This window comes from Aquarana catesbeiana, linkage group LG04, assembly GCF_042186555.1.
Source record: "Aquarana catesbeiana isolate 2022-GZ linkage group LG04, ASM4218655v1, whole genome shotgun sequence".
In the NCBI taxonomy this organism is placed as follows: Eukaryota; Metazoa; Chordata; class Amphibia; order Anura; family Ranidae; genus Aquarana; species Aquarana catesbeiana.
The window spans coordinates 26,089,957-26,115,567 of record NC_133327.1 but is presented as its reverse complement, the minus strand read 5'-3'; the positions used below and the strand labels follow the sequence as shown (position 1 = coordinate 26,115,567).

The window sequence follows — 25,611 nt, the reverse complement described above, 5'->3', positions numbered from 1 at the left end:
ATTTGATCATCATTTCTCTATGCTTTTGCCCTCTCTGGTCTTTAGTAGGGATGAGCTTCGAGTTCGAGTCAAACTCATGTTCGACTCGAACATTGGCTGTTCGCAAGTTCGCCTAACAGCGAACAATTTGGGGTGTTCGCGGCAAATTCGAATGCCGCGGAACACCCTTTAAAAGTCTATGGGAGAAATCAAAAGTGCTAATTTAAAGGCTTATATGCAAGTTATTGGCATAAAAAGTGTTTGGGGGACCTGGGTCCTGCCCCAGGGGACATGGATCAATGCAAAAAAAAGTTTTAAAAACGTCAGTTTTTTCAGGAGCAGTGATTTTAATAATGCTTAAAGTCAAACAATAAAAGTGTAATATCCCTTTAAATTTCATAGCTGGGGGGTGTCTATAGTATGCCTGTAAAGGGGCGCATGTTTCCCGTGTTTAGAACAGTCTGACAGCAAAATGCCATTTCGAAGGAAAAAAGCCATTTAAAACTACTCGCGGCTATTGCATTGCCGGTCCGACAATACTCATAGAAGTTCATTGATAAAAACGGCATGGAAATTCCCCACAGGGGAACCCCGAACCAAAATTACAAAAAAAAAATGACATGGAGGTCCCCCTAAATTCCATACCAGGCCCTTCAGGTCTGGTATGGATTTTAAGGGGAACCCCTGCCAAAATTTAAAGAAAAAAAAATGACGTGGGGGTCCCCCTAAATTCTATACCAGACCCTTCCCCGGGGGTCATGTATCAATGCAAAAAAAGTTTTAAAAACTGCAGTTTTTTTGGGAGCGGTGATTTTAATAATGCTTAAAGTGAAACAATAAAAATGAATCATGCCAGGGGGTGTCCTTAGCATGCTTGTAAACTAGTGCATATTTCCCATGTTTAAAACAGTGCCAAAGCAAAATGCCATTTCTAAAGGAAATAATGTAATTTAAAACTGCTCATGGCTGTAATGTATTGTTGGATCCCGGAAATATAGATAAAAAATACCAAAATAGAATGGCGTGGATGTCCCCCCAAAATCCCCCCCAAAAAGTTTTTATGGATTTTAAGGGGAACCCTGCGCCAAAAGTAAAAAAAACGTGGGGTCCCCCCAAAAATCCATACCAGACCCTTATCCAAGCACGCAACCTGGCAGGCCGCAGGAAAAGAGGGGGGATGAGAGAGCGCCCCCCCCCTCCTGAACCGTACCAGGCCACATGCCCTCAACATGGGGACAAGGTGCTTTGGGGTAGCCCCCCATCCCCACAACCCTGGCCGGTGGTTGTGGGGGTCTGCGGGCGGGGGGGCTTATCAGAATCTGGAAGCCCCCTTTAACAAGGGGACCCCCAGATCCCGGCCCCCCCTGTGTGAAATGGTAAGGGGGTACAAAAGTACCCCTACCATTTCACTAAAAAACTGTCAAAAATGTTAAAAATGACAAGAGACAGTTTTTGACAATTCCTTTATTTACATGCTTCTTCTTTCTTCTATCTTCCTTCATCTTCTTCTTTTTCTTCTGGTTCTTCTGGCTCTTCTGGTTCTTCCTCCGGCATTCTCGTCCAGCATCTCCTCCGCGGCGTCTTCTATCTTCTTCTCCTCGGGCCGCTCCGCACCCATGGCATGGGGGGAGGCTCCCGCTCTTCTCTTCATCTTCTTCTTCATCTTCTTCTTTTCTTCTCTTCTTTTCTTCTTCTCTTCTTCATCTTCTTCTCCGGGCCGCTCCGCATCCATGCTGGCATGGAGGGATGCTCCCGCTGTGTGACGGCGTCTCCTCGTCTGACGGTTCTTAAATAAAGGGGGCGGGGCCACCCGGTGACCCCGCCCCCCCTCTGACGCACAGGACATGACGGGACTTCCCTGTGGCATTCCCCGTGACATCACAGGGAAGTCCCGTCAAGTCACCATGCGTCAGAGGGGGCAGGGTCACCGGGTGGCCCCGCTCCCCGTTATTTAAGAACCGTCAGACGAGGAGACACCGTCACACAGCGGGAGCCTCCCTCCATCCCAGAATGGATGCGGAGCGGCCCGGAGAAGAAAATGAAGAAGAGAAGAAGAGAAGAAAAGAAGAAGATGAAGAAGAAGATGAAGAAGAGAAGAAGATGAAGAAGAGAAGAAGATGAAGAGAAGAGCGGGAGCCCGAGGAGAAGAAGATAGAAGACGCCGCGGAGGAGATGCTGGACGAGAACGCCGGAGGAAGAACCAGAAGAGCCAGAAGAACCAGAAGAAGAAGAAGAAGAAGATGAAGGAGGATAGAAGAAAGAAGAAGCATTTAAATAAAGGAATTGTCAAAAACTGTCTCTTGTCATTTTTAACATTTTTGACAGTTTTTTAGTGAAATGGTAGGTACCCCATTACCATTTCACATAGGGGGGGCGGGATCTGGGGGTCCCCTTGTTAAAGGGGGCTTCCAGATTCCGATAAGTCCCCCGCCCGCAGACCCCCACAACCACTGGCCAGGGTTGTGGGGATGAGGCCCTTGTCCTCATCAACATGGGGACAAGGTGTTTTGGGGGGCTACCCCAAAGCACCCTCCCAATGTTGAGGGCATGTGGCCTGGTACGGTTCAGGAGGGGGGGCGCTTTCTCGTCCCCCCCTCTTTTCCTGCGGCCTGCCAGGTTGCGTGCTCGGATAAGGGTCTGGTATGGATTTTTTTTTTGGCACGGGGTTCCCCTTAAAATCCATACCAGACCTGATGGGTCTGGTATGGAATTTATGGGGACCCCCACGTCATTTTTTAAAAAAAATTTTGGCAGGGTTTTCCCTTAATATCCATACCAAACCTGAAGGGCCTGGTATGGAATTTAGGGGGACCCCCATGTCATTTTTTTTTTTTAATTTTGGTTCGGGGTTCCCCTGTGGGGAATTCCCATGCCGTTTTTATAAATGAACTTCTATGTGTATTGTCGGACCGGCAATGCAATAGCCGCGAGTAGTTTTAAATGGCTTTTTTCCTTCGAAATGTCATTTTACTGTCAGACTGTTCTAAACACGGGAAACATGCTCCCCTTTACAGGCATACTATAGACACCCCCCAGCTACGAAATTTAAAGGGATATTACACTTTTATTGTTTGACTTTAAGCATTATTAAAATCACTGCTCCTGAAAAAACGGCCGTTTTTAAAACTTTTTTTTGCATTGATCCATGTCCCCTGGGGCAGGACCCAGGTCCCAGGGGAGGGCTGGCAGCCTTAGGCCTGGGGGGCAAGTCCAGTCAAGCTTCCCATTGAACCACCGAATCAGCTCAGCATCGCCAGTGCCCATCAATGCAGCCTCGCCAGTGCCCATCAATGCAGCCTCGCCAGTGCCCATCAATGCAGCCTCGCCAGTGCCCATCAATGCAGCCTCGCCAGTGCCCATCAATACATCTGTTCAGTGCATGGGGATTAGAGAGAAGAGTCAACGGGATTACACAGAGCGGAGATCTCCCGCTTACCCGGCACAGCCACTGCCATACGAAGTCCTGCCTCCTGGACCGGCTCCTATGATAGACGTCACCAGTGTGCTGTCTATCATAGGACCCAGCCCAGGAGGAGGGATTTCATATGACAGCGGCCGCCAGGTAAGTGGGAGATCCTCGCTGTGTGATCTGGTGGTGCTGGGCCCAGCGGTACCCTTGGTAGGGTGGGCCCTGGGAGCCCTCCCACTGTCCCAGCTTGCGGTGCACCTGTCCCGGATTGGTCTTGCAAATTGGGGACAAAACCGGGGACAGACTTGGTCCAGGCACAGTGTCCTCAGTCCGGGGACTGTCCCCAGGAACCAGAGACGTCTGTTCACCCTAGGCTAGTAACCAGCAGGCCCAACAGGCCAGCAGGACCCACAGGCCATGGTCAGCAGGACCCACAAGCCAGCAGGACCCAAAGGCCAGCGGCCAGCAGAACCCAAAGGCCAGCGGCCAGCAGGACCCAAAGGCCAGCGGCCAGCAGGACCCAAATGTCAGCAGGACCCAAAGGTCAGCGGCCAGCCGGCGCTGTGGGTAATGCTGGGAGCTGCCCGCGGACCTGTGGGTCCTGCTGGCCACTGGTCTGTGGATCCTGCTGAGAGCTTACCATGGCCTGTTGATCCTGCTGGCCATGGCCAGCACCCAGCAGAATCAACAGCTCCCAGCAGGACCACAGTGTTAATGGCTATTTTGAGGTTACTGGGTAGGCACTGGCCTGGGGCAGGGTAAATAGGGTGTATGGGGGGGGGAATGGGATGTGGGGTTCAGCTGTGGGTGTCAGGGTCTCTCACCACAGTGATGGCAGCTGCCCGTGCTAGTTCAGCAGGTCCTTGCATGGCCTTTTCCAGTCCTGGGGATGTGATGCTCCTGTCCTGGGGTCAACTAAACATGCAGCCCGAGCCAGTCATGTGGGTGCTGACTCCCTGGCGCGCCCTGCTGCCTCCCTCCAAGATCTGGGAGTTGTAGTTTCCTGGCTGCGTTTCCCTGCTCTCAGTTCTCCACCAACCGGGAGCGTGCGTGGACAACAACTCCCAAAATTAGGGCTGGTGTAAGGATTTTTGACACCCTAGGCCAGGGGTCTCCAAACTACAGTCAAATTTTAAAAATGCAGCGCTAGAACAGTAGCATAAAATAAGAGAATATCAAGCAATGATAGAACTAATAAAAGTCCAATATCCCAAGTCCATATATTAAAGAATGGATATACTGTAGTAGCCAACATCCGTGCTCTGTGCAGATAAAAGGGCTATAGGTGAAGATAGAGTAATATCCCTCCTCTGGCAGCAGAGGAGTATCGAGTGATTGGTGAGAATTGAAGAGAGCCTATGAGGTTTCTGGGGAGAACCATTTCCCTACGCTTGGTGAGACCACTTTTATCTGTGGTCACGGATAACTGGTAAGCAGGCTTACTTACTCTCACTGGGTGTGGAACGAGATTCTCTCTGGTGTGGAGGAATATCATCCTATCTTTACTTATAGCCCTTTTATCTGCACAGAGCACGGATGTTGGCTACTACAGTATATCCATTCTTCAATATATGGACTTGTGATATTGGACTTTTATTAGTTCTATCACTGCTTGATTTTCTGTTACTTTATGCTACTGTTCTAGCACTGCATTTTTTATTTTACTATTAACTGTGGAGTCTGTATTCTGACTTTAGATGCTGGCAGCTGAACTTCCATACATCTTTGTTTTAGCGCAGTGCGCAGCGTTAGCCTTGGCTTGTCTCCAAACTGCAACCCGAGGGCCAGATGTGGCCCTTTGCTAGCCTTTATGCGGCCCTTGGGGCACAATTCCTTCCACTGACACCAACAATGGGGGACTATATCCTCCACCGATACCAATGATGAAATACTATTCCTCCTACTAATAGGGGGAATACTCCTCCTATGGTCCACCAACCCTGAGGCCATATTTATTCTCACTGATGCTGGGCCCATGACATTTTCTGCCCCTGCTGGCCACAGTCTGGCCCTCCTAAAGTCTAAAGGACAATAAAGTGTTCCTTTGAAAAGTTTGGAGACCTCTGCCCTAGGTGAAACCTCATTTTGCTGCCCCTGACTCCACCCATGTATTCGGTGGAGGTGGCAGGGGTGGAGTTTTTTTGCGGCACCTCTCCACGTATTTCTTCAGCTGTGGTCTCCACCTGCGTCTCTGGACCTGGCCTGAAGAAAAATAGTGGCAATACAGCACCCCTTTACAATACAGTGCCATCTTTACATCACATACCTCTATCCATTCAAGTCCCCCAATTTACATCACAGCTCCCCTCCTTAAATCACAGACCTTCCCCCTTTACATCAGTGTCCTCAGCCCCCTTCCTTGCATCCCCCTTTCTTTGCACCTCAGTCTCCTCCACACAGCCCCCCCTTCTTGTATCCCAGTCTCCCCCACACAACCCCCCTCTTCTTGTATCCCAGTCTCCTCCACACAGCCCCCCCTTCTTGTATCCCAGTCTCCTCCACACAGCCCCCTCTTCTTGTATCCCAGTCTCCTCCACACAGCCCCCCCTTCTTGTATCCCAGTCTCCTCCACACAGCCCCCCCTTCTTGTATCCCAGTCTCCTCCACACAGCCCCCCCTTCTTGTATCCCAGTCTCCTCCACACAGCCCCCCCTTCTTGTATCCCAGTCTCCTCCACACAGCCCCCCCTTCTTGTATCCCAGTCTCCTCCACACAGCCCCCTCTTCTTGTATCCCAGTCTCCTCCACACAGCTCCCCCTTCTTGTATCCCAGTCTTCTCCACAGCCCCCTCTTCTTGTATCCCGGTCTCCTCCACACAGCCCCCCCTTCTTGTATCCCAGTCTCCTCCACACAGCCCCCCCTTCTTGTATCCCAGTCTCCTCCACACAGCCCCCCTTCTTGTATCCCAGTCTCCTCCACACAGCCCCCCCTTCTTGTATCCCAGTCTCCTCCACACAGCCCCCTCTTCTTGTATACCAGTCTCCTCCACACAGCCCCCTCTTCTTGTATCCCAGTCTCCTCCACACAGTCCTCCTTCTTGTATCCCAGTCTCCTCCACACAGCCCCCCCTCCTTGTATACGAATCTCCTCCACACAGCCCCCCTTGTATACGAATCTCCTCCACACAGCCCCCCCCTTGTATCCCAGTCTCCTCTACACAGCCCCCCCTTGTATCCCAGTCTCCTCCACACAGCCCCCCTCCTTGTATCCCAGTCTCCTCCACACAGCCCCCTTCCTTGTATCCCAGTCTCCTCCACACAGCCCCCCTCCTTGTATCCCAGTCTCCTCCACAGCCACCTTCTTTCCTTGCAACACAGTCCAACATGTCACTGCCCCCCTCTCTTACCTGCAGGTAGAAGACAGAGGATGCAGCATGCTGGATCAGAGGACAGGAGTTTTCCAACTTTCAATTTAATAGACAGATAATTGGTTGCTAGGACTGCCCCTAGCAACCAATCACAGGCGATTTAACTTGAAAAGTTGGACAACTCTCTGCTTGGATGTTTTGTCTTCTACCTTCTGGATAAAAGCAGTGGCGAGGGGGAAGGAGGAGTCACACGGGAGATGAGAAGACACCTAGGCAGGCTGTTTTCACCTGCACTCCCCCCGCCCACTCACTCACTCACTCCCTTCCTCCCTCCAGCAGCGGTACTCTGCAGACAGCACTGGAACTAGTAGTGCAGGGAGTTCAGTCTGCACTCAATGCCACAGCATGCGGCCGTGCCCCTGGCCCAACTTCCTTAGAGAAAAAAACAAATTAGCTGGCGGCCGCCGGCCGTTTTGCATGTAAATTGTGGCAGCCTGGGGGGAAATTTCCACCCTGCCTCCCGGCCCAGTCCGCCCCTGCCAGGTCCCCAAACACTTTTTATGACAATAACTTGCATATAAGCCTTTAAAATTAGCACTTTTGATTATTCATGTTCGTGTCTCATAGACTTTAACGGTGTTTGCGTGTTCGAACAAACTTTTTTCCTGTTCACAAGTTCTGGTGCGAACCGAACAGGGGGGTGTTCGGCTCATCCCTAGTCTTTAGTAATGACAGCAATGAGATCAGGATCTGGAATAATGGTTCCCCTGCCTCCCTGTTAGTAAAAAACACAATTTTTTTAAATATTATTTATTCAGATCTGAGCCCTATACATTTTCAATTCATTTCATTCTTTTTAATGCATCTCCTGCCTTTAAATCCAACACACATGCTCAGCATACTGGAAGAAAAGAACCTGAGGTTTGAAGCAGCACTGAGGTCAGCGTGAAGCGCACACGTCACCTCCTGGGTTCAGGGGCATTCTTTTTCTTCCTATTGATCATCGGTGGCGAGCCGTGGTTTGCACCCAGCGCATACAGACTGTAGTGATTGCTCACCTGGAGCGGCGTCTTCCTTGTTTGAATCCTCAGTATACCGGAACCCAGCAAATTCAGAAAACACATTTGACAATACACATTTAATGCTGAACATTGTTTATTAAACAATATTTAATGTAACTATTCACTTTTTTTCTCTTCAAATTACTAACATAAGGCAATACATTTTAACTTTTACTATTGTATTCATCTGTTGCTCTTTTTTAAGTGGTACTTTCAATGCCTGTCGGTGGTCCAGACTTGAACTTCACATAATTGGAGATATTCTCTTTTATTACGTAAAATGATATTGACATTTCTGCCAACCATGCCACGACAGTAGAAAGTTTGTGTCTTTCCAGCTGGGATAGAGGTAACCACACCACACCTGCAAAGTGAACATGATTAATACCAATAGTAACAATAATACCACTAATACATGCATTTATGTATTGAATTTTTGGCCAACTGATGTCCTCCAGGATAAATAACAGCATTTTTTCATCCCACTTCCTCTGAGCCCAGGCTATCATTGGCACAACCGATGGAGTGGCATGTACAGTACCCCTTATCATGCACATGTAGGAGGCCAGTATCTGGGACCCTCTTATTTTTAAAGGGGGCTTCAATCAATAGTCTTTAAAAGTCACATTTCCTACAGACACCTAAAAGTACTGGGACAGAATTGTGTGAAAGAGGCTCTTCTCAACAATATGGAGACAACCCCCCCCCCCCCCCCCCCAGAAAGGTACCCTCACCAGTTACTCCCCGGTTACTGAAAGCTAGTGACATCACTTCCTGGGAGGGACATTGTTCCTGTGTAGCCAGTGGGCATTTACAGGATGGGAGGAGCTAATCCCATCAGTGTTCTCTCATTGTACATCCTAATTCATGACAACATGAAGAGATAAAAATCCCCATGCACACGGGAGGGGGGGAGATGAGAGGTGCAGTGCACATTTATAGTATAGCTGTGCACAGGAGAAGGGAGCTGGGGGGTGGAGTGTAGCTGGAAGTGCTCTGGGGTCTCAGCTCACAGTCTACAGTGATCATAGTACAGGGAACCACCCTAAGGCTCTGTTTCCACTAGTGCAACTTGTCATGCAATTTTGGACACATAAAGTCACATGACAAATCATTCTAGTGGAAATGGAGCCTTAAACTCATTACTCACATGTAGCTCCCTCAGCTGGGCGTGAGCCACACCATGCACACAATGCTCATCACAGTGCCCATCAGTGCCACACCATGCCACAGTGCCTATTGACTTTAATAGGGTTTAAATTACATTCAGGATTTGTGAGCTGTTCACAAACTATACCCAGGTACATTAGGCTTGTTCCTACTGGTTAGCACTCCTGCCTTGCAGCCCTATAGTTCTTGGTATTAATTCCAACCTAATCACTACCTGCATGGAGCATACATGTTCTCCTTGTGCTTGTGTGGGTTTCCTCCCAAACTCCAAAGACATGCTGGATAATTGGGTCCTGTATATGTTTATGTGTTAATGTGAGATAGGGTAGATTAGATTTTTAGGCTCCTTGTGGACCGATACTGATGTGAATGTGCCATATGTAAAGTACTGTGTAAATCATTGGCACTTTTTATTAAATAGATGTTAAGCCTAACCAGTATTTTTTTTTTCATTTGTATGTGTTTTGCCCATTAACTTTTTAAATGTTGCAATAAAAAAAGATTAATATATATATATATATATATATATATATATATATAAATAATGCAATGGGGTTAATTTATTAAAACCGGAGAGTGCAAAATCTGGTGCAGCTCTGCAGCATGGAAACCAATCAGCTTCCAGGTTTTATCGTCAAAGCTTAATTGAACAAGCTGAAGTTAGAAGCCCATTGGCTACCATGTACAGCTGCACCAGATTTTGCACTCTCCAGTTTTAGTAAATCAACCTCACTGTGTACTTTTTATCTATGGCAAACAGTTTTCTCTAGTCATCTTCCAGGACGGCACACCTGAGAGATGAGAGGCTCCTCCCTACAGGAAACACAATCAATCGACAGCTGTTTTAAGTCCCCACCCTTCCCCTTGATCCTCAGTTTTTGATTGTGTTTCTCCCTACACAGCGAAACCGTTTGTTTTTTTCCAAATGACCCGAAGCCTGGGGCTGGTAGTCCCCCCCTGGGAGCCGGACCAAATGCCTGGGGAAGGCCTACGGCCACATCACCCTGAAAGTGAAAGAGGGCGCCGCCTGCCCGATCTCGTATGATCTCGGAGGCAAAGCAGGGTCGGGCCTGGTTAGTACCTGATGGGCCTCTGGGTCTGGCCGGATATATTTATCCTTCCTGGGGGGTTCCCCTATCCTTTCCTCAGGGGGGGCAGCAGAAACTGGAAGAGCCCCCCTGAGAGCTGAAGGCCCCTGGGTACAGTGGTGTCCCCAGAACTTCAGGGGCCTTTTTCCTGTCTCCCCCCTTACCTGTCCGGGCGTCCGTTCAGACAGGGGTGCTGGCTGTCAGTTCTTTCCAGGGCCCCCGACTCCTGGGCCCCTGGTAGCTCGCGTGGGCTGCTGGGGAGGGCGCCGCCTGAACGACCCGCGTTCTTACCCAGGAGGGAAGTCTGAGAGTCAGCAGGAGCAGGCGCCCACATCCTCCTTTCGAGGAGGCACCAGTTCACTACGGTGGATGCCTGCCTAAACCACCTCAGAATGGAATGAGGAACGTACGGCATTGCCGACCCAAGGGTATATACTGACTGGCAGGACACAGCCTAACCTTGCAGCTCCCTACGGGGACAGCAGTTGGGGGGGCACTTTGGCAGCTATCCTCCTTGCGTGTGGACCATAAGGATGGAAAAGCAAGCCCGGTGGCTGTGGAAAAAGGGGAAGACTACAATGGTGAGTACTTTCCTTTACCTTGGGAATTTAGCTGCAAAATCCCCAATCCCAGCCAGATGGTTTCTGGGCATTTGAGATAATCTCCCCTGGGGTCTAGATTCAAATAGCCCAGAAGTTTCTGCTAAAAACACCAGCTATAGCTCCCTCTTACATCAGAGATGCTGTATGGTGGACAAGTGGTGCAGAGGAGCGAGTGTGCCTAAACCATCTCAGATGGGAAAGAGGTAGGTAAGGCATTTCTTCCCCTTCCCCCTGTATTTACTAAGTGGTGCAGTGCAGGACCTGGGGTCTGCATAACAAAATAGCCCAGAAGCTACTGCTAAAACCACCAGCCACAGCTCCCTCTTACAGCAGAGACACTGTGGTTATCACAACAGTAGGTTTCCAGACTCTCCCTACATGTCCGGTTGTGGGACATTAGTAGGGATGAATAGAGCGAAGGGGGGGGGGACCTGGTAGATACAAAGAGTTCCTTACAGGCCAGGTATACCACTGAACAATTTATGGATTGTGCAATGGTTGAAGGATTCAGGAGTAATCTCTCCTGGTCAGCAGGTGCACAAGGTTATATGGCCCTATTAGCCCAGCTGCTAGGAATCTGAAGTCATAAGCTCCAACCTCCCACTCCACCTTTACATTGTGGTTATATTAAAGTGCAGGAGGTAAGAAAAACCTTTTTGTTGGTTTGGGCTACAGTCAACTCAGTGACAGATCTAAAGGCGATTTACCATAAATCGCTTCCTATATCCTTTAATTAAGGATTTTCTGTGCAAACATATGCAAGAGCTAGATAGATACATGATTGCTTGTTTAAAGCCTGCAGGTGGCTATTTTCCTCCAGGCTAAATTGGTGATCACCTTTTCTAGAGGCTGTCCTAAATTGGTCTCTAGGGCTGGGCTCATTGAGACTTTAGTTTCTGATCAGCCCCACCTGTGTGTGAGCTGGCCAGCGTTTGCTCAGTCTACGGAGGTAAGGTAGGACAACAGCTACTATAGTAAGGTGTCTAACCATTTTTAGAATTTGTTCCTTCACTGGGGGTGAAGTGTTAGTATCTACAGCCCAGGCTATGCCTAGGGATCAAATTGCTCTATTTGGTTATTTCATAAACGGATACACCATGACTCCTCCTTGGTTGCACACCAGTAGACCTCAGTAGTGAAGGTTTGTCCTTGCTGGGATGTTTTGTGGCACAGCAGAAATACACATTGAGATTTGTGACATCTCTGCTCATAAGGGGTATAGTGCTGTACATCAGAAATGCACTGCACTGTAGCTTGGTTGTTGTCTGTTATATCCTAAAGGTACTGCCTTATTTGGCTACAGATCAGAAAAATACAACAGGGAAGGTGGTCTGTACTTTCTGGTCTTGTGACGCATGGCGAAAATGCACATCATTGAGTCTTATGACATCTCTGCTCATATTTGTTATATTGCTGCACATCAGACATACTCAAAATTGAGTTCTGTCTGGGTTTTTTTGTGTCCTGTATTACTGCCTTATTGGTTGCTTATTAGAAAGGCAGTAGTGAAGATTAATGGTCCTGAATTGTTGGGAAATACAAATTGAACCTGTGCCAGGGGTAGTACTAGTACTGCCTTTGGTAATCGGTGCAGCCCCGCAAAGAGGCGTCAGGCTGACAGTGCTATTAACGGCAAAGGTTGCCGATTTTAGGCATGCGATTTGACATGTTGAGTCGCATGCCAAATCCCTTCAATATGGATGTGCTATCTCTATTCAGATTGTTATATTGTTGCACATCAGATATATACAAGATTGAAGGTTGTCTGTCCTTTTATGTCTTACATTTACTGCCTTATTGGCTGCATATCAGAAGGGACACAGCAGTGAGGTTGCTTGTCCTTTTCTGATTTGTTTTTGCTGCCTCAGCAGGGAGACACATTGAGGATGGTGGCGTATCTGCTCAGTATTGGTATATTACTACACATCAGACATACACAAAGATTGAAGATTGTTTGTGTCCTGTATGTTCTATATTTACTGCCTTATCGGCTGCATATCAGAAAGGCACAGCAGTGAGGGGTGTCTTTTCTGTTTCTCATTGTTCTACCTTGCTGCTTCTTATGGATACACAGCAGGGGGTTGTTGGCTGCACGCCTCCAGGGAGATACAGCATTGGGGACCCCTCGCTTGTTCAACCTGAAAATTGCAAGTTACCTGCGACCTGTGTAATCTTAAGGTCTGTGGATCCAGAAAGCAGGGTCTGCTTGGTGGCGCTGCGACCTGGAGTTGCACAGACACAAATGGTTCCCATTGGAAGCCATAGTGTATGACTTTTCTCTTGCGTTTTTGCGGTTGCAAGTTGGGTCGCACAGGTGTGGGAGCCCGAAGTTCCCTTTTGGTTGAGGTTTTGCTACACACAAGAATAGACATCATTGAGTTTATTGCCTTACTTTGCAATACACCAGAAAGATCGCAGCTAGGAAGGCTGTCTGTTTTTATGTGGCTGCACAGCAGAAATACTCAACATTGAAGCTTGTTGGTGCTTTCTGTTTCAGATTCCCTTACCTTACTGCACTTCAGAAAAACACAATGCTGCAGGTTGCTTGGGTCCTTTCCGTGTTGGTTCTATGTGACTGCACTACAGAACTGCATAACAGAAAAGATATTGTCTTGTTATGCTGGTTTAGCTAGCCAGTGCCATATTGATCTTATAACTGTATTTGGTGGTTCATCAGAAATACGCAACATAGAAGTTTGGGTCTTTCTGTCTTATATTTATGGCCCTGTGTACATCAGTAAAACTCCACCGTAAACAGGACTCCCGTCCTTTATGTATATATATCAGTTATGACCTAGCTAGCTGCACTTCAGAAACACGCAGCATTTAGGGTCGGTTCACACTGAGGCAGCACGACTTACAGCGCGACTGCCTCAGGCGACCCAGGACACGACTCAGCGGTGACTTGCGAAACGACTTCTGTATAGAAGTCAATGCAAGTCGCCCCCAAAGTCGTACAGGAACCTTTTTTCTAAGTCGGAGCGACTTGCATTGTGCCGATTTAGAATGGCTCTATTGCACAGAACAGGACGCTACTTGTCAGGTGACTAGGTCGCCTGACAGGTCGTCCCAGTGTGAACCAAGGCTGAGGGTTTGCGTGTGTCTTAATGTTTTTACAGATTGGCTGCACATCAGAAAACCAGACTGTGAGGACTGTTTGTCTACATTGAAGTTCAGATTTGGGTCTCTCCCATATTTGATATGTTGGTTTAGCTAGCCACACTCTGATACACATTATTGTCTATGCTTGTGTCCTTTCTGTCTAAATCTATTGTGCTGGGTCCACAATCTATGATCTTTTTTAATTTGTGATATTAATAATGCATGTATCACCTTTTGTATTTCAGCCCTCTTTTTTCCGTGGAGGGGCCTGGAGTTCTGGCTGCAGACGTCACATGTCAGAAAGCCTCAGCCCCTTACATTCAGGGATGCTGGAACCATTTCCTAGGGTTGAAGCCCAGTAGGGTTATAGGACACTGGAGGAAGGCGATAAAGAATCACCCTGCTTAGTAAGAACTTGGGAAGTTCTGTTCAGAGGAGTATTATGACCTGAAGATGAAGTATAAAGATGTCCACCCGACCGAATAGGTTACGGCTCGGTGCATGGCCTTCATCTCACCCTTCTAGCAGAACTAAATGTAGCAGTATAAGTGTTATACTCCTGCTATGAACTTTATTCTCCTGAAGTAGGCACTCAGGCGTAAGTAAAGCCACAGAGTGGGCATGCCTTAAACCCAGGGATCAAGCCTCGGTTAATTTATTACCCTTAAGTAGGCTTCCCTTTAGTCTTTGCTGATGTAAAGATAAAAATGAACAAAAAAAAAAAAGGTTGTCTGTTAGGGGCCCACCTTTTTTTGCAGTTTTAATTCCCTGAACAGGGTAGTGTTAAGACAGGCCCTCTTAGTGATCAATTAGTGTCCTTGTCTTACAACACAGGTCTCTGATTAATCTTTAAGGGTTCTAAGTAGCACCTACAGGCACAATAGGCCATGGTTGTTAGATGTGTGAGACAGGCAACATTGATAACCTACAAGTTTAACATGTTTTCTGATTCCATCTTTAAGAGCCCACTCCACCTAGGTCTTGCATCCGAAGCAGAGAAGGCAGGGACATCGGTGGAGTAGACCTGCAGACCAGCCGCATGATCCAGCTATAATACCTTCATCAAGCATATGGAGTGGAGGTAAAACTCACTGCAGAACCAAGGTCTGCCAAGAGGGTCTTGCAGTGGTCCCACCCTAAGGTAGGCCTGAGGTACTTGATTATCCTCTCAGGTGTGCCGTCCTGGAAGATGACTAGAGAAAATTGACAGTTACTTACTGATAACTGTTTTTCTAGGATATCTTCCAGGATGGCAGGCCTACTTCCCGCCCGTTGGAGGAGGGAAAATGGTAGAACACTAGAAGGTGAGTACCTATGAGGAATGATTTCCCTTGTGAACCAGGTTCAGGAGTTACTTCTCTACAAACTGAGGATCAAGGGGAAGGGTGGGGACTTAAAACAGCTGTCGATTGATTGTGTTTCCTGTAGGGAGGAGCCTCTCATCTCTCAGGTGTGCCGTCCTGGAAGATATCCTAGAAAAACAGTTATCGGTAAGTAACTGTCATTTTTTTTTTTTTAAACTAGCACTGAGCAAAGTAGAAAAAGGTATGTTTTTTTTTTAATTTTCATTACAGTTTAGTCAATGGATTGCATTAAAAAATAAACTCATTTATGCAAGACTGTATCACCAAAAAAAAGCCTTATTTGCCATAAAATTATTTATGTATTACTTTGTCATCTTAAGTAATGACAAACTTAACACAGCAAAAACAGGCCCAGAGCAGAAGTGTAAAATTTGCTCTAGTCTATAAGGGGTATATAGGTGTGAGAGCTAAAGTGATTAAAGGGGAAAAAATATGTAGAAATCATCCTTACCTGGCATTACTGTTTCCATTGTTGGTCAGAGAGTTTCCAACAAGAATTTCAGCACCGTTCAGTCTTTCAGCACAGCAGTCTCCTCTGTTAGTGATGGAGATGAAGGTAATTCTGTATGGTTTCAGCAAGTCCACCCTCCACCAAGGAGACAGATTGTTGTTTGTATGTGAGCAGGAACCGTGGTAAAAGTATGAGTCTTGGTTCCCATCTACTGCATTTATTGCTAATGACTGGTAGCCATGATCTACCAGAGTTAAAATTGAAGATTGAGTTGCCCGACCTTGAAGGGCAACATTCCGATCTGTTAGACAATGTGAGAGTAGAGCACAATATTACTCAATGTACAAACAGTACGAAAGAAGAGATACATGAGACATAGCTTGGATGCACATGGGGGATTCTTAATAGCTTTTACAGTATTAAAATAGACATTTTTTTTTCTCTTAGTAGTAGATATTTACAACTATCACTGTCTGTCTTCAACTTACAATCTTACCTGAGTAATTGTCCCTGTCCCTCCATCTAGCACGTACCCTACATATCTGTGCACTCATTCATAGTGAGTGTGCTATTACTTGCCAATGATTATCTGATTTCATCCTTGGTCATAAAATCAAGTTGTGACCCATTGCAAACACACGTGGCCCAGTTTGGGTCGACATCCATAGATTCACAAACACTATTCTGGTTATTATGTGGTTGTTCAGCCAAATAGGGTTTCCTTTTTTGGTATGGAGCCAGGGAAGAATCCAGCAGGTGAATGTGACAAGATCATTCTGTGTACTTCTATAACTGCTAAAATGTTTTGCTTAAAAGAAGAGGCCATTTATTAAAAAAAGAGCATGAAACCTACATCCCCTCCGCATGTATTACACAAAGAGGGGACATTTATGTATGAAAGTATATGTAAATGTTGAGAATAAAACCCTATACTCACCACATAGATACGTAAGTAATGTGATTTAATTTATGGCATTATTTGATTCTTCCAGGATAGATAGATAGATAGATAGATAGATAGATAGATAGATAGATAGATAGATAGATAGATAGATAGATAGATAGATAGATAGTTGACTGATTTTATATATATATATATGTATATATCAATGTGATATTGCCATATGTGTCTATATCTTATCATTTATATGTGGTTTATACATAATGAGTAAATGCTTACAATATTAATGGCAGTTATAAACGTACAGGACTGACATTGAGCAGAAACTCCACAGAGGATCCCCAAGAAGGTGACAGCGTGTAGGAATATCATTCTTATGATTCAGTAGGTTCTACAGAAATTCACCTAAAGGAAAATGTGGGGAAAATATACAAAATGTTAGGTGTAGCATAAAACCGTTTTTGACTGTGTATGCTGTTTGATTCTAGAATTCTCTTGTGTAGACCTAACCATTAAAAATCAATCAATATAAAACATAGGAATGATGGAGGTGGACTCGCGCTTTGATTTTTGAAATCTAAATGGTTATTAAAATGGTTTATTTAAAAAAAGAAATATTTCTTTCAGCCATATGGTCAATGCTCATATTTAGATGGTGACATCAGCCAGCATTCCCACCCCTTTGTAACATGCAGCTGCTGGGCAGAGAGTTCCCTAGGCACAGCTAATTGGACCAGCCGCCTGCTATCATGCGACAGTTTCCCCTGAGTTTGTCTGAACCTTGGTTTATCCTTAATTGCCACTGAGATAAAAAAATGATGGAAAGCTTAAAATGTTAGAGCTTAGCTCGTCTTAAGTGACAATGGTGACCAGGACAAAAAAAATGGTAAATTTACCTGACAGGGACACACACAGCAAAAAAAAAACTCCTTAAGAAAGTCCTTAAGAAATAGAAAAATATGTATTTTTCTGGATTTTTAACCCACCACCAGTTCTTGCTTGTAACTGAAATACAAGTTTTAGCTTAATCCCATCTGCAGGGAAATAGGCACCCTCTACAACTCACCCCCTCCCACACATTCACCTACATCATACTCACATACTGCAATTCATTGTAATGCATCACAGCGCAGCACTGGGTATAGCACTGCTCAGCACTGTTTAGTACATCATATGAAACACGTTGAAGAAGCTACTGATTCGCTGTATTGAACAATAATTACTGTTTTATGAAAGATCTTCAACTTGCTACACAAATGTGATGTGTTTGTATAGTTGTTGTACAAAAGTCTCTATAAGGTGTGTTGGTGGTGACTACCACCCATTTGTTCTACAGTGATGTATTTTAATTAATGATACATCTTCGAATAAAGTACCTTAAGTAATTTGTGTCTCTACTTTACTAGCACCTTCAAAGTCCCACCTTTAATGTGAAAAGTGTCTTCACAATTCTGTCAGCTAGGGATGTGGTGCCCGAGTGATCTCCCATTAGTCCTTACTTTTGATTACATTCAATTAAAATTAGATTATATTTGTAGAATTAAAGTGGTAGTAAAGGTCCTTTTTTTTTTTTTTTTTTTTTTTTTTATTTATACCTTCAGGTAAGCCTATAATAAGGCTTACCTATAAGTACAGTAAATATCTCCTAAACACGCACCATTTAGGAGATATTTACTTTAGCAGCTCCGGTGGTGTCACCGATGTATGCGCACTACACTGCTAATGCATAGTGCCATCCATAGAGAAAACTGTACTGCAGCCATGACGCCCACTCACCAGCGCAAGAGTGACGTCATCGTAGCTGGGCCAGTCAAGTGGCCACAGCCGCGAACCCGGAAAGGAGGACTGAGGGAAGATGGAAGCCCTGCCAGTGGTGGCAGCACACTGCTGGAGGGCTGCGTTTTCAAGTAAGTTTTTCATAATGTGCTAGTATGACATTATTTTGCAGGAAGAAGATTTTTTTTTTTTTTTTTTTTTTTTTTTGTGGTTTACTGCCGCTTTAAATATTACAAATATGATACAAACTGTCAATCTGTAAAACAACAGAAACAAAACCTATTGTTTCATGTATTGATTGTTCACACCAATGCGCCATGTCAAGGTGCAGAGAGAAAAGTCATTCTTGCTGCATTTTGGAGCCTAAAAACACTACATTCATGCTCAGGTTTATCAGAAATAAACAAAAATTTATTATCTCACCCTTCAGTCAGCTCTGGTGCTTTCTGACCTTAATTAGAGACAAAAATATTAATATTAAATTATAAAAATATAAATTCACATTATACAAAGGAAAAACTGCTTTGAGAACACAGTATAGAGTTTAAATCAAACATTTTTTTTATTTTTGTCACTACTACCTGCAGAAAAAACACAAACATATAAATTAAAAAAAAAATGCTAGTTTGAAAACCAGACACATTTTGGTAAATCTGTGAATTGTAATTGTAGATTGATACGCTAAAATTTGCAAAGCGTGTAAAGTTGTCCAATCTGCAGAAAAACCATTTGATTCTTGAATCATGTCAAGACTCATAATGTGCTGGATTTATAAACTATGTGTCGCATCAGATGTACAGGAAAATATAATAATAATATTATTATTAAGAAGAAGAACATATTAAATTAATAATAAAATGTTTAACATTTAAACAATGTAGTATAATGATGAGAACATACCTTAGAAAGGATAGCTTTCTGCTATAAAAATACTCTATTGTGATTGCAAATAGATGTCTACTATTTATAGTAGAATAAGAGGAACAATCTCATCCATTTGTAGGTTTAGATAAGAACACACCACCATTTTTTTCTGTTATGGGGCAATTATTGCCAATCGATTTCTGTAGATATGCTATCTTTCAGCACAGGAAACCCAATAGCTGAAAACATAACTCAGTGATATGCATTAATACTGTATATAGAACATAGAAAAAAATACATAGCACACATACAATGCACATTATTAATATTGTAAAGGGACACTGTATCGCTTCTGTAAATTATAATCTTATTAGGATTTATTATCACCGTTTGATGATCATATCAATAGAGGACAGGCTGAGTGCATGAAGGATGCAGAATCCATAGCTGGGTCCATCCCATTAACACCATAAGGTTAATTGCCTCTGAAGGTTCTCATTTATCTGGGCCATGGTTTATCTATTGTTAGTTAGCCACATCCATCTGGCTTTGATCTGTAATTTTCGTTTCAATATCACTTTATTAAAGAATTTTTCCTTCTAAAGGAATAAAACAACTACAAAGAAAAGATTGCAAGAGACAGCAAATACTTTCAATCAAATGGTTGAGTAAAGTTTTGGAATACAAACATTTAGGTCAAAGGAGATTACCCAACAACTATATAAACAACAAACAACTAAGAATTAAAAGAAATTACTTTTTACTCCCCACCCTTAGTCGGAGCTGAAGATCCCATATGCCGCCCCGGGACGCCGACTCCCAATTCACATATACATAGTTGGTGAGGTTGCATAAAGACAACAGTCCAGCCAGTTCAACCTGCGTAGATGTGTGTACGCCCGTGTGTAGAAGAATCATTTCTCATATAGCCGTATATTGTTTTCGCTAAGATACACATCCAAGAGTCTTTTAAAACTATCCATACTGCCTGCCAACACCACCGATTGTGGAAGAGCATTCCATATCCTTACCACCCTGACAGTGAAAATTCACTGTCACCATGATCATTTACAAGTGTCACCAGCGATGATGACATTTACCCAACAAAAGAAGCCTGCAATGAGCTGTGTATTGAAGTTGAAGGAAAGTTGAAGGAACAGAATGTGAGATCAATGACGCACTTATTGGTGGAAACGCATATGCTGAGTGCCAGGGTGAAGGAGATAACGGCGTAACAGTACCAGGAGTTGACATTGTGATGAACCACAAACTTCAGGAAACTGGCTTCTCAAAGGATGCAGTCAAACGATATATTCAAGATTAAATGAAAGCAATTAAAAGTCATCTAGAAAAGAATAATCCTGGAGGAGTACACCCTTTCATGATTGGAGCAGCAGAAAAATAAATTCTTGGAAGCATCAAAATCTTGCAGTTTTTCACAAAATAATGAATGGACTCAGAGGGTATGGTGGGCTTTTTGGATTACCGTGAGGATTCTATAACCCTCTTCATGACTTTCTGCATAGATGGATTGAAAAATGTTAACCATTTGGTTCTTTTGATGCAACCAACTACTGCTGATTTCCATTCATACCACACCAGGATTAAAGAGGAGTTCTAATCTGTAAAAAAAAAAATAAAATAAAATATAATTCAGCAGCTACAAATTCTGTAGCTGCTGCCTTTAATAGAATGACAGTTACCTGTCCAGGGATCCCGCAATGTCGACAACCTTAGCTGATTCATTAATCGGCTTCAGATGCAGGTGCCGGCATCTATAGTAAGGGAAACAGGAAATGAAGCCTTGCGGCTTCACAACTTGTTTCTTACTGTGCATGTGCGAGTCATACTGTGCTTTCTGAATGATCCCACCAGCTTCTGGGACCTCTGCGTGTCTCAGAAGGCAGTGGGGGGAAGGAGGAGGGGCTGGAAATTACATAGATTGCCGTGCGGCGATCTTACAAGGAAGTGGGAGTGGGTTCCTGTCAAAATCCCCCTCCCCCTAAAAAGTGCCCAATGTGGCAGTTGAGGTGGGGAGGGTACGAACAAGCGGATCTTCCCGTTTTGGGTGGAGCTCCACTTTAAATTCTTATGACCAACTTAAACATACGCTCATGCATAAATTAATCATTTCTGTATTCAGGTTCACTGACCATAGTCAATGCATTGGTTGTATCCACAACAGTTATGGGGCATAGGTTTATGAAAATAGATGATGGATTTATGGCCAAGGTAATGTGAAATGTAGGCATAACAGAGAGCTGTCTAGTAAGTGACGATCACTATAAGGAGGGAGCTTGTGTTGCAGTGCATATCCTGTCGTGATATGATCCAATGCAAGCTGGACTGGCCATGGGTGAATTGCCATTAGTTTATTGGACACTGTGCAGTGCAATGTATTATTAATTTTTATTGCTTGAATTCTTTTTCCCATTATGGGTGTGAGTGGGGCTTTAGGTCTAAGTTTTGCCTAAGGCCTCACAAATCCTAGAGCCACCTCTGTGTGCTAGTATGCATCACATACTAGTACATTATGAAATACTTACCTTATGCCGCGTACACACGACTGGTTTTGCCATTGAAATAAACTCCGAAAGTTTCTCCGACGGAACTCCGATGGAATTCCATTCAAGCGGTCTTGCCTACACACGGTCAAACCAAAGTCTGACCGTCCAGAACGCGGTGACGTACACCATGTACGACGGGACTAGAAAAAGGAAGTTCAATAGCCAGTAGCCAATAGCTTCCGTCTCATACTTGCTTCAGAGAATGCCTCGTTTTTGGTCCGTCGCAACAGCACACAGACGAGCGGTTTTCCCGGAAGGAATTGGTTCCGTCAGAAATATTTAGAACATGTTCCATTTCTAGGTCCGTCAGAATTTTTGAAAAAAAAAAGTCAGATGAGGCATACACACGATCAGAATAAACGATGAAAAGATTCCGTCAAACTTTTTCTGTCGGATATTCCGCTCGTGTGTATGCGGCTTTAGAACTAAGTCTTTACAGCGACCCCCGCTCAGCCCTAAGATGGCTGACATCTTCCCCCGGTGTTTCTTCCGGGTTCGCAGGGTCCGGCAGGGGCTCTGATGTCATCGACTGCATGCACTCTGAATATCTCCTAAACTGTGCAAGTTTAGGAGATATTCACAGTACCTACAGGTAAGCCTTATTATAGGCTTACCTGTAGGTACAAGTGGTTTAACAGAATTTACAACACCTTTAAGTAGTGAGCCACTTGCCATTATAGTTTAATTTTGAGATCAGGCTTATGCTGCAACGGATGTACAATCTGCAATTATCTGCAAATATGTATAATATTAATTACGAGGTACATTATATTCGGCCTGTAAACTAGGAAAGGATTTCAATGTATGACCATCATACAAATCATCGAATGATCTAATACCACTGATGCACCAAGGTGGCAGAAAGATATCAGGGATAAAAAGGGAGAGAGTTTATAAGGTGGTTGATTTGGAAAATGTGATCGGAGATGAACATAAATTTCATCTATGAAATTGCCAGAGCACCCACCCCCCCTCCCCATGTTGAGGGCATGTGACCTGGTACGGTTCAGGAGGGGGGGGGGGGGCGAGCGACCTACCGGGCTGCATGCCTGTATAAGGGCCTGGTATGGACATTGGGGGGGCCATGCCATTTTTTCTTTATTTTTTAGCGGCACTTTTTCTTATTATTGTTCAGCTGTCAGCGGTGAAACCCATTGATAGCTAATGACTCATCGGTTGTTAAGGACGCTGCGGCCGGCTTCCTGGCCCCGCTCCTTAAGAACCAGCTATTCACTGCACCCAGATTGGGAAAAGCTTTACCGAGAACTGATGCTCGGGCCGAACCGTTCTCAAATCCCTAATAAGCAGTGAGTATGATAAATGGAACAACCTAATCTGAATGGATTATGATGTCTGCATGCAGGGTCCTTGTGTTGTATGTTGTTGACCAGAAGGAAACTTGGGTTTTAGCCCGCTCACCAAATCCTGAAGGCAGTTGGCACACACACAGGCATTGACACAGAGTCTTCATCCCCAGACAGGCAAGGATGGGTGCAGCATGGGTGGATCATGGGTGTGGATTCAGCAGTCAGTGTGGGAACCCTCGGCACGGTCCCTCATTCATCAGCTGCATGGATAAACATCCTCTTGTGTGGCACAGCGAAGAGATCCCTCACAGGCAGGACAGCAACACAGACACAGAAGCTAAGTGGCAACTCGGCTGCTCACAGATCAATCTCGGGAAGAAGAGAGCATGGGCCTGTGGGAAACTTATTTTATAGGATTTCCCATAAACCCCCTTCTTGGTGAGTGGCTTGTTTTGACATATAGTCTGAAAGAGATTCAGCAATCTAGTTATGGCTGAACACAGTACTACAAATCCCACGGTCTTTTTTTTCCTGGCTCAGAAGTGTGATGTAAACAATCTGAGTGCTAGAGGGAAACAGGAGCAACTTGCAGTAATGAATGTCTGCTATATTCTTACTACAGTAGCATGCACTGGCTACATAATATTTATGCTTTTTTTTTTTGGTGTATTAATTTGCACTTTTCATTTAACTAAAGTGATTGCACATCATATACTGTATTACCAAAACATTCATTAATGTTTTTCAAGCACTTGCAACTTAACCACATCAATACAGGCCACTTATACACCTTCCTGCCAAGACCAATTTTCAGCTTTCAGCGCTGTCGCACTTTGAATGACAATTGTGTGGTCATACAACACTGTACCCAAACAAAATTGTTATCATTTTGTTCCCACAAATAGACCTTTCTTTTGGTGGTATTTGATCACCCCTGCGGTTTTTATTTTTTGCTAAACAAATAAAAAAAGACCGAAAATTTTTTAAAAAAATAAAAGTTTTGCTTTTGTTTCTGTTAAAAAAAATTGTAAATAAGTAAGTTTTCTCTTTCACTGATGGGCACTGATAAGGCGGCACTGACAGGCACTGATATGGCGACACCGATGAGGTGGCACCAATGAGCGGGCACTGACGGGCACTGACGATGGGCACTTATATGCGGCACTGATGGGCACTGGTAGTCGGCACTGATGGGTGGCACTCATATGCAGCACTGATGGGCATTGATAGGCGGCACTGATGGGCACTGATGGGTGGCACTGGGTGGCACTGGGTGGCACTGGTTGGCACTGATGGGCACTGATAGGCAACACTGATGGGCAATGAAAGGCGGCACTGCTGGGCACTGCTGGACAGTGATAGGGTGGCGCTGATAGCCGGCACTGATAGGCAGCACTGCTGTGTACTGATGGGCACTGAAAGGTGGCACTGCTGGGCACTGATGGGCACTGATACGTGGCACTGATATGAGGCACTGATGGGCACTGATACGCGGCACTGATATGAGGCACTGATGGGCATCCCTGTTGGCACTAGCAGTGGTAGGCATTGAAGTGGGCACTGATTGGCAGCTGCCTGGGCACAGATTGGCAGCTGCCTGGGCACACAGTGGCATTTCCCTGGGGGTCTAGGGGCATACCTGGTGGTCCAGTGTGGATGGCTTCCCTGGTGGTCCTGGGCGGCTTCCTTGGTGGTCCTGGGTAGGATCCGAGGGGGGGCTGTGCTGATAAACAATCAGCACAGACCCCCCTGTCAGGAGAGCAGCCGATCGGCTCTCCTCTACTCGCGTCTGTCAGACGCGAGTGAGGAAAAGCCGATCACCGGCTCTTTCTATTTACATTGTGATCAGCCGTGATTGGACATGGCTGATCACGTGGTAAAGAGTCTCCGTCGGAGACTCTTTACCTAGATCGGTGTTGCAGGGTGTCAGACTAACACCCCGCAACAACGATCGCCGCAATGCGCGCCCCCGTGGGGCGTGCAGCGGCTCGATATTCCTCATCACGTCATATGACGTCCGGTCAGGAATATCAAACCACTTTGCCGCTGTCATTTGGCAATAGGGCGGGCGGCAAGTGGTTAAAATAGCCTTGATGCATTATTGTGGGAATATTTTTAGCCACTTGACCTCTGGAAGGTTTTACCCCCTTCATGACAAGGACAGTTTTTGCTATTCAGCACTGTGCTATTTTAACTGGCAATTGTTCTGTCATGCATCACTGTACCCAAATGAAATACATATTATTGTGTTCATACATATAGAGCTTTTTTTTTGGAATTTGATCACCACTGGGATTTTTATTTTTTACTATATAAATGAAAGAAAGACCAAAAATGTTTTAAAAACCTGATATATTATATTTTAAAAACACCCCCCCACACACACACATACACGCAAATGTATTTGTAGTTCCTGCACATGTATAAAGACAGCAATTGCACCACACATATGAGATATCATCCTGAATGTCAGAGTGAGAGCGGTAGTTCTAGGGCCATCTTTCATGATTAACTCTAAATTGATAGCCTCTAAAGGCTTTTAAAGCATCACCTATAAAAAATGTTGGGTATTGTAGTTTGTCTTGTCACCATTTCTCGCTTGCAAAGAATTTTGAGTCTTGACATGTTTGGTATCTGTTTACTCGATGCAACATAATTATTTA

General features: G+C 45.0%; 1 protein-coding gene across 2 annotated transcripts; it reads right to left on the bottom strand.

Annotated features, from left to right (window-relative positions):
* Positions 1 to 7,582: 7,582 nt before the first annotated feature.
* Positions 7,583 to 24,864, bottom strand: LOC141139109 (fucolectin-like). 2 transcript variants are annotated; one of them, XM_073624929.1, is made up of 5 exons: positions 24,588 to 24,856; positions 18,634 to 18,661; positions 16,740 to 16,839; positions 15,534 to 15,834; positions 7,583 to 8,120 (listed from the first exon to the last, which is right to left on the bottom strand). In XM_073624929.1, exons 3-5 carry the CDS (start codon positions 16,804 to 16,806, stop codon positions 7,970 to 7,972), a joined length of 519 nt encoding a protein of 172 aa, XP_073481030.1. In that variant the 5' UTR covers positions 16,807 to 16,839; positions 18,634 to 18,661; positions 24,588 to 24,856; the 3' UTR covers positions 7,583 to 7,969. The 2 variants fall into 2 exon arrangements, with proteins under 2 accessions (XP_073481030.1, XP_073481031.1); XM_073624930.1 differs by lacking the exon at positions 7,583 to 8,120 and adding an exon at positions 14,451 to 15,190 and having other exon boundaries at positions 24,588 to 24,864.
* Positions 24,865 to 25,611: the final 747 nt, after the last annotated feature.